The sequence below is a fragment of the Gymnoscopelus braueri genome (genome assembly GCF_963280865.1).
Source record: "Gymnoscopelus braueri genome assembly, chromosome: 11".
Taxonomy (NCBI): domain Eukaryota; kingdom Metazoa; phylum Chordata; class Actinopteri; order Myctophiformes; family Myctophidae; genus Gymnoscopelus; species Gymnoscopelus braueri.
The window spans coordinates 17089031-17106530 of NC_137613.1; the positions used below are offsets into that span (position 1 = coordinate 17089031).

The window sequence follows — 17500 nt, forward strand, 5'->3', positions numbered from 1 at the left end:
GGACGTTACCTAGGAATGCTTTTGCCAGCAATTTGTGTCCGAATGCAGTAAAACTATCTGATGAGGGTCATAAGAAGGAACTGTAAAGTTGTCATACAGTATTCTTTCTTCTTTATTAGGATCCCCATTAGCTTAACGCTGGGCAAGACCTAGGCGGTTGAGTGTCTAAACGGAAGTACCGGAATGTGGCGGAAGTACCGCCCAAGGAAAAAAGTTTGTTGACACCGTGAATGAAACGAGTGTTGTAATTGGTCGAAAAAGATAGTTTCCGGGGGAAATACCTACGACGGAATTCCCGCCCCTATAGATGGGTTTCCTGTTTGTAAACATGAGAGGATGATGCGCGCGCAGTGGAGGGTTGAGCAGTAGAGGGCGCTATTACCCGCAGCAGCTCTAGTCAAATGTACATTCATAAAATAAATGGTCTTCACCGGGTTTAATGAAAGTAGATTAAATGATGCAGTTTGTAATATCTTCTTTACTCAATAAAAATGATTTGTCGGAAGTTGGATCTGTTTGTATATAATAGCAGCATTATGCCTATTATGCCTAAAATAGCAGCATTATGCCTATCTAAATCCCGAAAATAACAACAGAGTGAATGGCGCTTCCGGTTCGTTCTACCACCCGCATGCGCAGATTGCGCACTCTGCTCTGTGATGACGTCGCGCGGAAACCCATCTATAGACACACTCATTAGGCCGTGACCAGGCTTTTCTCTTTGCAGACGAGTATTAAAGGCTGGTAAAGAGGCTACATTAGCTTCCACAAAGTGGTCGCTAGTCTTCCTGGGGTCCAGAACTAGCAGCTACTGCAACTGTGTAATGTTCCAAAAATGAATTTGTATGCAGATATTCCAAAACTGTGATCAACTGTCACGTTAATGGAGAAGAAAAAGTAGATTTTGATTTTGATGTATGCGCATGTGCAACTGCAGGGGAGTTTGAGATAGAGTCGAATAGTCCAGTTCCTTGGTCTATTTTAGAAAATTGCTTATTTTCTATCAATTACACACCCCATGAAGCCGTGAATTCTTGGAGATTTCTTTAGTTTTTTGTCACATTCCTAAACCAATAATTTGATGACGATAACAAAATAGATCTCCATGAATTGAGGGCTTCATGGGGTGTATAATTGATAGAAAATAAGTCATTTTTGGGGTGAACTACTCCTTTTCTGTTACAATATTTTTTTTATTAGACAAAAAGGTAGACAATACACCACGAGCATGACAGGACATAGGGCACAGCATAGCCCAACATAACAATATAATAAAGACAGAAACACAAAAGAAAAAGACAAATCATAAAAGACTTCACACCAAATACATCATGAAAATACAGTATAATAATCATCACAATATTGCTGCCAAGTGCCAACAACCTCACTCCCATATAGAGCTCTACCATTTGTATCCCTCCCCTGCCTCCCAATTAGTATGGCAACTAACTGACATCCTCCGTCACTCCAATACACAAGACATTAAGCCACTCATTCCCTATATATGGGGCTAAGGGCAGCCATGCTTCTACAAATTCGGACAAGGTACCCCGTAGAACATATGCATAGTCTCTCCAAGGGCATTAAACGTAACACTTTTTCAAACCATAGTAGGACACTTGGAAGACTGTCATCGATCCATTTATTGAGGATTGACAACCGAGCAGCATAGAGCAAAGCTCGTACTAGATGTCGGTTTCCTTTTGTTAAAATGATATTTATGTCTATGAGCTACTCCTTTTAAGGTCAGTCATGTTTAGATATTCCTTAGTTGGCCCGGTGATTAGCATGGAACTTCCACGGTGCCGTCAAACACTGCTGTTTGTGTCTAAAGCCAAATTCTTCATCCACACATATTGACATTTTATCGAGCACAAATCATTGAATATAGTGGCAGGAATGGATCTAGACATTGCAGTACATTCTAACTTTCTTTTTCTCTGTTAAATTAACTGCCAACTCATCTGCAATCTTCCTTCATCAGTCTTGAACCTTTTAAGAAAATTAACATCTGCTCTCAATGCAAATCAACTTCAGCTTGGATAGCCTAATTATACTAGTCGTCCTAATTAGACATAAGAAGGCGTGAATAATTAATTTAACCCCTTAAGACCGGGAAAGCATTATGTGTCATTTTAGATTTTTAGCCAAAAAGCGTTATTTGGTTATTCAAAAATAGCAGATATATAAGCTCATATACAAGCAGATGAACAAGCTCAGCTTGTAGATCTGGTATTTTTTTATATATTCTTTTAAACAGAACATTTTACCTCAAATCTTTGCTTCATGGGGGTCCCTGGAACAAAATATGTTGAGATGGGGCTCGGCGTCCAAATACATGTAATTTTGGGGGTCCTTGACATGAAAAGGTTTGAGAACCACTGATATAGCAACATAAGTGTTTCAGAAAACTGTTAGGATTTAGAAGACATTTTGTAGAATCCGCTTCAGGTCTTAATGGGTTAAATTGGGTGGCAGTTTTCTGCCAACTTGAGGTGTCAACAACATCTCCCTGAGCCTTCGTTCAAATCTCCTGAAATCCGTTCTTCGGCTTAGAAACTACAGTAGGTGCGGCATAAATACCAGAAGGTTCTACAGTGGATAATACTGTATATGTACTGAAAAGAAGATACACAGACAGACTTTTAGGAACTTTTAGGAACTTTTTCTTTTATTCATGGTTTCACTATTCTACAGTATATTTCACCATTTTATTCATGATTTCACCATTCTTTCTCGAATCTTTTTGCACGGCACTTTGTTTTCTTTTTGTCGTTTTTTTCCACTCGAGTAGTACATCTGGACTGCATTTCAGTCAGGAGACATTCTCAATATTTAATGCTGCATGGTGTAAGAGGCAGGAAACTAAAGCTGCTTCATCTTCTGGGAGTGGTGGTTTTTGCTTCCTATCGTCTCGTGATGCATCTCCCCCCCATGCTCTTTCAAGGCTTTTTCCACTGAATAAAGGAACGGATGATGGGTTACAATTTTCAGCACTGTGAAATTGATATAAAGATAGTTTAAAGTGGAACAAACTGACAGACAGATTGTGCTTTACACCACATTTAAGCCCTCAGATGACATCGAATGTAATGGCCTTCACCAAACTCCCATCTTTGCTTCCGATCGGGCGCGGGCATGTCGTCAACATTGGTTTGTATTTATTTTTAAAACCCTCATTGAGAAACATCCTTTGTATCCGTCTGAGACATTGTCTGGGGAAAACGAGAGCCGCACGAGATCTAATGACTTACTTTTACTTAAAAAGCCGTATTGCAAACACTGAGGTTGGTAAATCCTTTTTTGCTTTTCATGTCCACGACTCCCTCAATGCATTTTAAAGCCTTGTTTCAGTGCCATTGTTTGCGTAGTTCAAATCCACAATCACGCTCCATTGTGTATCTGTTTGTAATTATTTTTCACCTTAGTATTTCATTTTTATATATTTTAGTAACAAGCTAAAACTTGTATTAAGTTATTGCTTGTATGTCTTCCTGTCTGTGCTTCTAAGTCTGTGTCAGTGTTCCTGGAAAGTATAACAGTTTTGGACATACAAGGTTTCCACCTGACAGTGACAATATCCACCCATTTACAATTTAGGCATTTAGGCATTTAGCAGACGTACTTAATCCAGGTAATACATCAAATGCATAGAAATAGTAAACTAGGATCATAGGTAAACCGAGAACCTATCATCAGACTAAACAGTAATATAAAAAAATGCTGCACAAAAGACTAAAGGGCTGTGGTGGAAGAAGTACTCAGATTTGTACTTAAGTAAAAGTACTGTAATACCACAATGTAGAAAATGCTCTTGTTACAAGTAAAAGTCCTGTATTTTACTTGGATAAAAGTGCAAAATTGTTGGCATCAGAATATACTTGAAGTACCATAATAAAAGTACTAGTTTTTGGATCATAGCTGATCAAATGTGACACACCAAAGTAAAGCCAAAGTAAATATAGTGGTTGAAGTAAGGTTGATTTGTATGAATAATGTATAATCAAGTGTAACTAAAGTTTTCAAATAATTGTAGTGGAGTGAAAAGTAGAATATTTGGCTCTGAGATGCAGTGTAGTAGAAGTATAACGTATCGAAAAAATGGCAATACTCAAAAGTAAAATTACCTCAAAATTGAACAGTACTTGAGTAAATCGTCTCTGTCGGGTGGAAACCTCATGTCCACAACTGTTACTTTTCAGGATTCAAATAAAAAAACGGCAAAAGTAGCAGATGGACAAGCTCGAAACGCGTCTCTTCGCGCTGTATTTCGAGCTTGTGGATCTGCTACTTTTGATGCTTTTGTCTGACGCTGTAGTATGTTCAAGTAGGGCGTTAATTTACGAAAAAATACAAAAAGTTAGAATATGGAGAGGTTTCCAACAAAATGTGCTTAGTTCCTTCATCACTGCTGAGGGGGAGTCTGTTCAGCACGTGTTACACACTCCTCTCCATTGAAACTCCTGGCTGTCATGGTGAAAAGGAGAGACTGCTGACTCATTGGTGTATCAGAGAAGGCACGTAGTCCTCAAACACTGTCCTCGTGCCAACCGGGGGTGGGGGGTTGGGGTTGGCATTGACGGGGACCGCAGAACACATGGGGGAATTGGCAACGAGGAAATTGGGGAGAAGAAAAGAAAATTGAGACTTTGCCTGGCACGTAGACACCCCCCACCACCCAAAAATGACTCACCACACGCACGCGCACACATACACTCACACATACGCGCACGCACACACACACACACACACACACACGCGCACGCACGCACGCACGCACAGTGTCACCGCACTGAGTAACCGTTGGCCTTGAACCCGGGGACTTGTTGCTCCCCACAGCTGTTTCAGTGTGGATGTCTGTTTCAATAGGAGAGTGCACAGACTCACACAGCATGACCTTTTGCAGGCTCTCCTCCATAAGCTCAATGCTTCCGGCGAGTGCTGCTACTGAGAGAAGCACTCTGTCTCTACATGAGCCAGCTGGATGGATGACACACAGCAGTGTCAAGCGGCTCAGGCTGTCTCTGTGGGTTGGTTGCACACGTAACCTCTTAAGCCCTTTTGTTATGGCCTGGCTCCAAGGCCACAACAAAAAAGGGAAACGACACGGAGGTTTGCCAAAAATAAGTGCTTTTTATTGATAAATTATTTTAAATGATCATAAAGGTAAAGCAACTGGATTCAACTGAACATAATTAACTTAATTCAACTAAGCATAATTAAAGCAACATGAGCAGACAGTGCTCTTCGGTGTGTCCGCTCCAGCGGCCTCAGGAGGACTGAAGAGAAAGAATATCATTATAGCAGGTATTTTATAGTGTCTGAGGAGACAATGGCCAGGTGTCTCCCCTTCCAATCATCTCCAACTCCACCCTCCAAGTCAGCACTGCAATGGAAATGTACTGACACACACCCACACATACTCCTATAGCAAAGGCCCAGGGGGCCGTCACACCCCCCCCCCCTTCAAAACAGGGTCCCAAAGGGAACCCTGACCCAAACTTTATGGCTACATAAATCACCTACAAATGTGCAAATATTTACAAAAATTAACCCCCTTCGAAACTAACCCCCCCAGTTCACATCTATATTCTGCTTCTGCCCCACCCCCCTCAGCAACTGGTACCTTGGAGCCTTTAAGAGAAAAGTTAAGGCATTATGCAAAAACTGAAAATGAACACAGAATTAGTTACATGGGGCTCTAGACAAAGCGTCCGCCACCACATTATCTTTTCCTTTTACATGGCGAATATCTAATGTGTAGCACTGAAGAAATAAGGACCACCTAATCAGCCTCTGATTTGGACTGTGCAGTGAATGCAAAAAGGTTAATGGATTATGGTCTGTGTACACCACCACAGGTCCAGAACCCACATAAACCTCAAAGTAGAGCAAAGACCATATCAAAGCCAAAGCTTCCTTTTCAATCACTGAGTAATTCAATTGATACCCGTTAAATTTATTTGAAAAAAAACACAGGTTTTTCAATGCCCAATTCATCCTCCTGTAGCAAAACTCCACCTGCACCCACATGACTGGCATCAACCTGCAGTTTAAAAGGCCTTTCCATGTGTGGAGCAGCTAGAACAGGAGCATTATAGAGGATCTTCTTGGCACTTTCAAAAGCCAGCTGACAAACAGGAGACCAGATGTATTTTACATTACCCTTAAGCAGGTCAGTCAGCGGTGCCACTACAGTTGAAAAGTTTCTACAGAAGGCTCTATAATATCCTATAAAACCTAGATATCTTTGCAATTCTTTTTTTGTTGTTGGTGGTGGGTACTTTTCAACTGCTTCTACTTTTGCACGCACTGGACGCACTTCACCCTGTCCCACCTGGCGACCAAGGTACGTCACAGTGGCACGCGCAAAATCACACTTGGCCAAATTCACAGTAAGGCGCGCCTCAGCCAAGCGCCTAAACAGTGCTCCTATGCGCTTCATGTGAGAAGACCAAGTGTCTGAGTAAATTACCACGTCATCTAAGTACACTGCACAACCTTCCAGGTTACCAACCACTTTATTCATTAAACGTTGAAACGTTGCCGGCGCGTTGCGTAACCCGAAAGGCATAACAGAATACGAGTACAGTCCAGACGGAGTAATAAACGCGGCTATTTCCCGTGCGCGCTTTGACAAGGGAACCTGCCAATACCCTTTTAAAAGATCAAACTTACTGATGAACTTTGCAGCCCCGACCTGGTCAATGCAGTCATCCATACAGGGTAAAGGGTACGAGTCAGGTTTCGTAACGTTATTTACTTTTCTGAAATCTGAACAAAAACGAAACGTCACGTCCGATTTTGGAACGAGTAGACATGGTGATGCCCAACTCGATGCAGAATGTTCAGCAATGTAATTCTTTAGCATGTAATCAATTTCAGAATCCAAAAATGTGCGCTTCTCTGGACTTACCCTATAAAACCGCTGTCTTATAGGTTTAGGATCTGTCACCTCAATATCATGTTCTATCACATGCGTAATAGATGGAACATCCCCAAACAAGCTTGGGTACTCAATATGTATCAGCTCCACCAACTCTGCGCGCTGTGACTCTGATACATGAGACAAAACACCATTTAGATCCGCCAATACCTCAGAATTTTTTAATCGGCCGGACAACAGCGCGGTGTCATGATTTGGTCAAACCATCCTCACAAAATGCATCATTATTCGCTTTCGTTTTCATTTTCAGCCCGTGTGCGTTACTAACACACACAGGGCGAGTGCAATTCAACGCTGCGCGGGCAAGATATGGTTTTAAAAGGTTAACATGGCACAACTGATTTTGCTTACGACGACCTGGAGTGGCAACAAGATAATTTTGCTCTGTCAGCTGTTTAACCACATTATATGGTCCCATAAATTTAGCCTGGAACGGTGAACCTACAATAGGCAATAAAGCTAAAACTTGGTCACCTGGACTAAAAACACGCTGCTCAGCTCTACGGTCATACAAACGTTTCATTTTCTTTTGTGCAGAATGCAGTCTTTCCTTTGCCAACTCCGTAGCCGAATAAAGTCTGTGCCTAAATCCATTTACGTAATCAATTACATTGTTAGGCGGATCAACCTCTTTCCAATCGTCTTGTAGAACCGCTAATGGTCCTCTCACTGTATGACCAAACACAAGTTTGTTTGGACTAAAACCCAAACTCTCCTGCGTTACTTCTCTAGCAGCGAGTAATAACCATGGTAACCCATCCTCCCAGTCTGCCTCCATCTGAACACAATATCCCCGCATCAATGATTTTAATGTCTGATGGAAACGTTCAAGCGCCCCTTGGCTTTGCGCGTGGTACGCCGACGCTTTGTTGTGTTTAACCTTCAGTTGTTTCAACACTTGGGCAAACAAATGAGAGGTAAAATTAGAACCCTGGTCACTCTGGATCGTAATCGGAATCCCGAAGATTGAAATAAACTGAGTGAGCGCACGCACCACTGACTTCGCTGTAACCGTGCGTAATGGATACGCAGCAGGATATCTGGTGCTCTGGCACATCACGGTCAACAAATACTTTGCACCAGACTTGGCGCAAGGCAGAGGGCCTACACAGTCCACAATCAAATGCTCAAACGGCTGGGAAATAGCTGGAATAGGATACAGAGGGGCCACTTTGATGGACTGATTTGGCTTTCCCGTTAACTGACAGGTATGACATGTTTTAATGTAGCCGGCAACACTTTTCTTAACCTGAGGCCAGAAAAAAAGTGTCAGAACACGGTCATATGTTTTCCCCACTCCCATATGTCCCGACTCATCATGAGCAACCTAGCTGACTAAGTCACGAAATTTGGAGGGAACCACAATTTGATAAATAGGATCTCCAATGAACCCCTCGCCATGCGGCACCCATTTGCGCAGCAGCACCTCATTCTCCATGAAATAACCCTGTGCAAGATTATTCACCTCACTTTTGGGGAGCACCATCTGGAATAGATCCTTCAATGTGGGATCTGATGTCTGCTCACTCACCAATTCACTGAGTGGAATAGACACTGGAGTGTCAGCCAAAGACAACAACACCCCATCCATGACACCACCCTCTGATTCTGTCTCCCCCCGATTCTCGGCACTGTCACTGGCTTTTTCATGGCACGCGTCATAGCGCATGCCTGAAACACATCAGGGAAAAGTTTCTCATTCTCATCAGGGCCCTTGGTAATCAATGGTACTGGGACCAGAACCGGGCTTACAGGCTGAACCCCATGATCCGCCCACACCCGTTCCCCCGCCACATCATTTCCCAAAATTACCGTTACCCCGTTCTGTCCACTCTTGTGCTCCGCACTCCATGCCCCACTGGTCCTACCAGGGAAATATTTTCCCCCAATAACTTGGCCAGCTTCTCTGCCACCCCCAAATCCACCAGTAAATCTGCGGTTGTCCCCACATCCCTTACGCATTAACGAGAACTCATCGGCGAGTGCCGCAGCTTCAGCTGCAGTCTGTGCCTTCTGCTCACTTATATGAACGGCCACTTGCTCAGGGACTGAGTTTTTGAATTGTTCAAGTACAATCAGATCTGCCAGATCATCATAGTCATCGACTCCTGAGGCTACACACCAACGATTAAAGTGTGTGGACAGGTCACGGGCAAACTCCAAGTAGGATCTATTGCCTCGCTGCCACGTTCTAAACCGCGGGCGGTAAGCCTCGGGTACTAATTTGTAGGTACGAAGCACTGCGGCTTTCACCTCTGTGTACTTACAACTGTCCCGTGCCGACAGTGAAGCAAACGCCTCCTGTGCACGACCAGTCAGCACACACTGCAACAGGACCGTGCGGTCTGCATCACTCCAGTCCCTAGCGTCTGCCACCCGCTCGAATAAAGTGAAAAACACCTCCACCTCCTTCTCGTTAAATTTGGGGACTAACCGTAGACTTTTTAAGATCCTGTCCTTATCACCTGATTCCCTTTTCACCTCACTTAACTTTCCATCCCTCACCATCTTGAGCCAAATCCTTCTCCTTTAACTGTACTTCCTTCTCCTTTAACTGTACTTGCAGTTGTAATTGCAAATTCAATAATTGTTCCTGTTGTTCAAAGGTTAAGACAGCCACAGATGGTACACTCTCCTTAACCTCAGCCTGCCCAGTTACTGTCGGAGGTGGGGTCAACACCCACCTTTTGCTCATATAAGCTGTCCATAATCTTTGATATTGTCCTTCCTGGACCTTTTATCGCCAATTTCAATTGCATAATGCTCTGCAATTAAAATGAGCTGATCTTTGGTGCAGGCACCTAACCCCTCCTCCGACGGAGTCAAGAATAAATCAGTAACCTCCATTACTTTTTTTTTTTTTTTTTTTTTTTTTACTTTTGAAAAACATCCAAACACACAAAAAAAAAAAAATAATTAAACCAAAAACCTCTAGTGACAAAAGAACGCAACAGAAAACAAATCAATTAAATTGAGCCTCCCCACTGACTGCCTATACCAAAAATGTATCTAACTGCGCTCTGGTCTTCTGAGGGTTTCTGCGGCCAGGTACTTACGCACCAAAACCCGCTAGCGTGGAAAAGCGACCAGCAAGCTGGCAACCCCCCAAAACTAGGGACATGCTCCCAGCCACTTTCACCCCACACTACTTTTTACCCGCTCACGAATCCCAAGGGGAAACGCGCTATTCCTACCTGAGTTGGCTCAATAAAACCGATTTGCAAAATAACTATACTTACGCTCTTATGTCACCAGACCTTTAACAAATTCTCCGACCTCCGATCGCTCCCCAAAGAATGCCGGTAGGGAATCCCCAGCACTGACGTCACCAGCGGCTTTCCCAATTCCCACGGCCCCACCCCCCTGCTGCCACCAAGGGTAGGTGCGAACCTGAACTCTGCTTGTTGAACACAAGCAAACTACAATAGGCCTACTCAAACTTTGTAGTTTACAAAATGTTTCCGTTTTAGACGAGCCCCCATTTGTTATGGCCTGGCTCCAAGGCCACAACAAAAAAGGGGAAACGACACAGAGGTTTGCCAAAAATAAGTGCTTTTTATTGATAAATGATTTTAAATGATCATAAAGGTAAAGCAACTGGATTCAACTGAACATAATTAACTTAATTCAACTAAGCATAATTAAAGCAACATGAGCAGACAGTGCTCTTCGGTGTGTCCGCTCCAGCGGCCTCAGGAGGACTGAAGAGAAAGAATATCATTTGAGCAGGTATTTTATAGTGTCTGAGGAGACAATGGCCAGGTGTCTCCCCTTCCAATCATCTCCAACTCCACCCTCCAAGTCAGCACTGCAATGGAAATGTACTGACACACACCCACACATACTCCTATAGCAAAGGCCCAGGCGGCCGTCACATATACTTCAAAACATTCTGAAACATTTTGACTCCAATCAATAGGAACTCTACGAAATAAGCTTCTTTTTTTTAGGGGGGGGGGGGTCATCCTTTTGACCAGTGTGTGCTGTGCAATGACATATTTTGTTGCTGTCAACAAACAAAATAAATCAACAAAAAGGACAGAAACTTCAACTTTAATTCAATGTTATACTCAATACAGGTGAACAGGTGTAGTTCGTCATTAATATTGAAAAATCTGTGGCTAGAATATGACATAATATGACATGAAAATCGTTATGTCACATGAAATCGTCTTTCATGATGACTCACATACACCACCACTCCCACATTGGCAAAGTAACAAAAGAAAGGAACAAATAGCTGACATATTTCATACAGCGTCATTTGAAATATTGATTATGAATACTTTGCCACTAACTCTTTAAGGTAAAAGATGACAGCAGATGAGCAGCATGGGTGATAGATGTCCTGCTGGTGGAAACTGGAGTTATAATCTCCTGTCCTGGCCCCATGGTCGCACTAAAGCCTCATTTGTCTGAACCCCAGCCATTTCCCAGGAGTGCAAAATGGCTGAATTGAAGTCCATTGAACTGAATCATGGAGTGTGTTTTGCCGATCGCAGGAGCAGCTGAACAAGCCGTGGGTGCAGAGAACACCCACAGGGAGCCAGAGCTTCATAGTGGTGGTTCAAGTGGGGTGTTTTTTTTACCACTTGAACCCCATTCCATATTCTGATTCAACATCAGCCAAACACTCACCAAAGCTCCCAACGCTTCGCAACACGATGTACAGTATTTTGAGCTTGTAGACCCGGTGCACCTAGAAAATACAAAACGAAGAAATCAGAAATCACTTATCTATATAGAAAGAGATTCTTGACGTTTATTATTGCAAGGTGTTTTTCAGTTTTTAAAACGCTGAGGAAGGCCGACGTACCGAAAGAAAAAAAGGGTTTGAGAATCAGTGCCTTATATAACATTACAGTATGTGATGAAGACACACAGACAGGTACGTCTCACTGGGATGAGTGAATGTTCATCCAGCCGTCATCCATGAAACCACAGCCTCTGCTGAAGTAATCACCATCAGAGCTCCCTCGCCGTATTTCCAATTCCTTCTCTTGGAACCATTTCACGGATTTAACACCCAGCAGGCTGTTTCTTTTTTATATATATATATACTGTAAATACATTTTTTTCTTCCACTGGAATCTCAGTATTGTTGCTTGAGCACAGCGATTCTAATGCAGGAGAGCAAGGGCAGATATTGGTTGGTACAGCATGGGTCCCACATGTATTTCAACAACTTTCAACTATGGTTGAAGATTTTCGCCTAACATGCCCAATAAATAAATAAATTCCCTTAACAAAAAAGAAAAAGCGATGTGAAGCTTGTAGACCTGCTATATATAAATTATAAGAAGAGAAAAGAAGGGAAGATTAACTAATTCAACCTAGTTCTTTTGTGTTGTGTCTTTTTTCTTCCTCTCAAAAGAGAACCCACCTGGGAGCGTTGCGAAAGGGAAATTTAATTAATCCATTTTAAAATATAATTAATCAGCATTCTATTGAAATGATCTGCTTCTTGCCAGACTGGATAGAACAGCACAGGCACTGATCATCGCTTTACACAAAATGTGACCCAGCACAGTTTGGCGTTTTGGCCTGCAGCCCTAAATATTTTCTCAAAAAGCCCAAAGTTTAAAAATAACCTTTATGAATTTTATGTCAATTTACTTCTCTCTACTTGGACTGGACATTGTTCAGCACCGCTCCAAATATGAGAGGCAGCGCGTTCCCTGGCTGCAGCCTCTAAATGCTCTGGGCATTAGCCTCAAAACACAGAAATTAATTTGTGATTGCCAGTGCTGGACAGTAAAGAAGTACCTTTACTTTAGTATTTTTTAGAGTATATGTACTTTCTCTCTAGGTCGTCCTCAGACGAGCCCTCCACCATCGCTTCCAGTCATCCCGGGTTTCCATACATCTGGCCAGCTCGTTGGTGCTTTGCACACCTGCGTCTTTCTTGAGTACATCCACACGTATGTTGGTGTGGGACGTCCTCGTTGACCGGTGCCCGTGTGTTGGTTCCCACAGCACCAATTTGCTGGCTGGCAGCTCTGGCAGTCTTTGGCAGTGTTTTGCTAGTCTCATTCTCCTGGCTGCTATTTTCTCTTTACTTTACTTTACTTGAGTATTAGGTGCGTTAAGTGATGAAATGGGTGGGCTGCGAATGCTTTGTGATAGTTGCTAAGATGTGAACTGGCACTTTAATAACTTTAACCCTATATACTGTACTTTGTTGACTGGGGTGCCCCAGGGGTCTGTACCTCAACATTGCACTCAAGTACAGTGCTTGAGTAAATGTACTGACGGTAGTTACTTTACACCACCGCAGGTGACAAATTAAAGGTAAAAACCTGAATAAATGAGTGGAGAAAAATACCAAATGCAGACACTTCCATACAGCTGGACTGCATGATGATTCAATTAAGGAATTAACATCCTATCATGCACTGTGCCATGTATACAAACGATGTGCAGGCCAAGTTGGCTTTGATTGTGGACCCAGATGGCAAGAGGAAAAGATCTAAGTGACTATGAAGAGAGGGTTCGTTATGGTGGAAAGGATGGCGGGAGCTTCAGTCACTATAAGGCTGCTTAACTAGCTAGTCGCTACTCAACCCGCGGCCCGCGGGCCGCATGCGGCCCGAACGCAGCGTCTTGGCAGCCCCCCTCATGGTCACATTTTTATTTTTATTTTTTTTAAGCACAGGATAAAAATATACATTTCCGTTCAAATATATGGGTTGCTAAAACATTTTTCAAAAACAAACAGACAGACATATATACAGGTGCGTCAATTGTTACAGGTATAATGCATAGTTTTCTATGCATTTCGGGTTTTTGGGGGGGTTTGACCCCCACATTTTTCCGGCCGCGCGGCTTTGCCGCACGCCCAGGATAGGTGTCCCTTATTTCAATCTCTGGGAGTTGGCAACCCTAACCTTGCCATACCTTAGCTTTTGCTGAACTGATGCCACTGGACATACACACAAAATAAACTGGTACAGTGAAAAGAATATGATGTCAAAATGTACATTTTCTTGTGTGTTACAAAATCAAAAAATCCAAAATAGGACCGTAATTTTTATGGCGGCCCCTTGGACTTTTGGTATTTTGCTGAGTGGCCCCTGAGCCATCTTAAGTTGAGTAGCCCTGAGCTAGTGTAATAGGAAAAGTGACTAAAGTGACAGCTGCTTTTTCTGAAAGTGACAAGCTGTGAGCTTGTAGATCTGATATTTTAGAGAACCTCTGTTCTAAACCACTGTTTTCACAGAGTTTTCGGAAAAGACTTGCTATATATATCTAAAATCTAAAATGACACAGATGCTTTCCCGGTTTTAATGGTGTTACTGTTAAGTTGTCACCCATCTGTATGTGTGAATGCGGCTTTGTGTTTCGGCGGGCTTGTTTGTGTGTCCATGTTTGCCCTCATGTCATGTGCATCTTTGTGTACATTCAAGGGGTTTTTCTTCCACAGTTACGTGATTTTTTTTCTCTGTGTGAATGTGAACGTGTTCTTTCAAAGCAGAGCCTTCAGAAAACCTTTTTTCATGTTTAGTACATAAGACATAATAGGGTGAACAAGAGGATAAGAGGACAAGATGTGAGGCTGTGACATCAAGAAGTTCCATGATGTTGTTGTACACCTCAAATAGACCGCTGTACCTGGTTTTATGGAGCAGAGAGAGCGGGAGGGAGGGGGGGGGGGATTGGCAGAAATACAGTGAGCATGAGACGGAGAGAGAGAGAAGGGGTGATGATGGAAAGAGTGGAAAAGAACAAAGAAAGATGGAGAGATTGATAGTGAGGTAATGATGAGAGAGAGATTTGTGGTCTTGGACTTGGCTGGCTTGTGTAACTGCCAAGTGCGGTAACATTTCAATTTGGATGCTCGTGTTTAATGTGGTCGTCAACAGATCACTATAATGAGTGATAACAATGTAGAAGTACACACGCACAAGTGTGAGTGTGTGAGTGTGTGTGTGTGTGTGTGAGTGAGTGTGTGAGTGTGTGAATGTGTGTGTAAGTGTGTGAGTGTGAGCGTGTGAACGTGTGTGCGTGCGTGCGCAAGTGTGAGTGGATACTGTATGCGCTCTCGCGCTTCCATTCTGTTGAGGACCAAATGTCCTCTTGGGAATGACGCAAGATTATGGCAAGTCCTGCAAGGTGATGACATTATGGCTGAGGCACCATGGCACTTCACGCTTCATGTTTTTTTTGTGATCTCACTTGTGTCCCAATAGGTCGATTGTCTGTGCAAACTTTTTTTCCATTCCCCCTCGTCATTTTCCCTTTTATCTCCCAATTTAATCACTATTATGCCAATTCCCACATTTCCCCACACGTGTGTAGTCCCTGTCACTGCTGACGCCTACAGTCTTTCATGTGGGAGGGTGGAGACCACTTGTTCTCAAAGTGTGGTCCTTGGGGTCCCGGGGGGTCCCGACCCACCGATTGAGAACCACTGCGTTAGAGCATGACACCCTCAAATTGCCAATTGTGTTCATTGGATCAACCGGCCCAGCGATGCAACTCTGAGCCGCCTCTCTTAATGTGTGTGTGTGTGTGTGTGTGTGTGTGTGTGTGTGTGTGTGTGTGTGTGTGTGTGTGTGTGTGTGTGTGTGTGTGTGTGTGTGTGTGTGTGTGTGTGTGTGTGTGTGTGTGTGTGTGTGTGTGTGTGTGTGTGTGTGTGTGTGTGTGCGCGTGTGTGTGCGTGTATGTGTGTGTGTGTCCCTCCAGGTGGGCTGGTGGGAGAACGGCCAGCTGCGGCTGCGCTACCACCCCTGGTCTCGCTACGGCTCCTTCCTGAAGCCCCTGGACGACACCCAGCACCTCAGGGTGGTCACGCTGGAGGAGAGGCCCTTTGTCATCGTGGAGCCGGCGGACCCTGGCACCAGCTCCTGCATACGGGACTCTGTGCCCTGCCGCATGCCCGTCAACACCAGGTAACACAACACAGAGGGACTCTGTGCCCTGCCGCATGCCCGTCAACACCAGGTAACACAACACAGAGGGACTCTGTGCTCTGCCACATGCCAGGGATCCCTTGCCAATTCTCCACCAACACCAGTTAAAAGCAAAGAAAGAAAGAAAGAAAGAGGGAAGTTGAGAGGGGCGAACTGAATGCCTCAGTTACTACATACCGTAGAAAAGAAAATAGCACACAGAATAAGTTGTGTAAATCTAATATATGGCAGAAATTGCAAACCACTGGAGAGGCAAGAGAGACAGAGGGCATGAGACACACCAGAGGTTTTACTTGAATTTAAACCCGATTTAAACACTTTTGGTGTGCATATACCATACTGTATACGCCTTGGCGATTCTCCTACACAGGTTTATTTCAGTCAGACACTTTCATCAAGATAAACGATCTATTGCAATGATATCGCAATACATTTGGCAGCGTGACTCTGCTCCTGTGATACAGATGTTATGTGTGCGAGCATGACGCAGACTCTGAGATCACAACATGCACCCCTGGAAGCAGAGCCTATAAGATACAGATATGATGTAATACAGAGTTATTGCATCATGCAGGCACAACATTGAACCCTTCAAGGGCATTACTTAAAATACGCAGATATAGCATCATACAATCCACAGTAATCCATACAATTAACATACTGACATAGTGAAGAACTAATTGCCACAAGGACTATAGAGCATCACAGTTCCCGCCCACTTCCTGGTTTTTCGTGGTGCCGGAAGGAACAACTCAATGCATTTTTCCCATTGACATTTCCAAAAATATTTATATCTATTAATTTAAGCCTCGAATCAAGCCATCATGACATGACATGAATCATGACCATAAAACGTTTGATTCTATGATTATTTTTTTTTGAAAACGGCAAAACAAAGGGTATTTATTAAATATAGTATATCATATAATTAAATATAAAATAAAAAAAAATCACAGAAAAAAACGTTTTATGGTCATGATTCATGTCATGTCATGATGGCTTGATTCGAGGCTTAAATTAATAGATATAAATATTTTTGGAAATGTCAATGGGAAAAATGCATTGAGTTGTTCCTTCCGGCACCACGAAAAACCAGGAAGTGGGCGGGAACTGCGATGCTCTATAGGCTGGGGCGGTAGAGAGTTTGATCACTGACAAGGTGCACAAGAGGTGCTGTGAGCTATGCTGAGCGTGCAGCAGAGGTGCACTGGTTGCGTCACGTGACACCACAGCATTCCGAAAATTTCTTTTGGGCAGGATCACACAGGCCAATCTGGGAACCCATAGTCAAAAAAAAGGAAAAAATAGCTCCCTCTGCTGTTTTTTTCCTTTGAATTTCACTCCGGGGGGAGTGGGCCCTCCCAATAGAATGTGGATAACAGGATGTTGGCCGTCCGCCCTCAGCCCTCCACTTCCGGTCCACATGTCTTTGTTTACATTCCTAGTATTCCTAACTATACACATTGTAACAGGAGTATACACGTTGTAACAGGAGCTCCCGACAGATTCAGCTGCGGAGCTTTGAATCTGTCTTGAGAGATTACACACACGCACACGCAAATCTCGATTCATGAGCCAAGTACCAAAATGGTTAATTTGCATAACGGGTTTACAGGCGCAAATGTATCCTCACTCATCAGTC

General features: G+C 43.4%; 1 protein-coding gene across 1 annotated transcript in view; it reads left to right on the forward strand.

The window, feature by feature from the left end:
- Positions 1–17500, forward strand: part of grin2da (glutamate receptor, ionotropic, N-methyl D-aspartate 2D, a) — a gene marked incomplete at both ends in the record, with an annotated part of 249084 nt that overhangs the window by 140579 nt on the left and 91005 nt on the right. The window contains one exon of the mRNA XM_080442541.1: positions 15632–15837. Coding sequence (XP_080298667.1) covers positions 15632–15837 — 206 coding nt within the window. The remainder of the gene's footprint in view (positions 1–15631; positions 15838–17500) is intronic.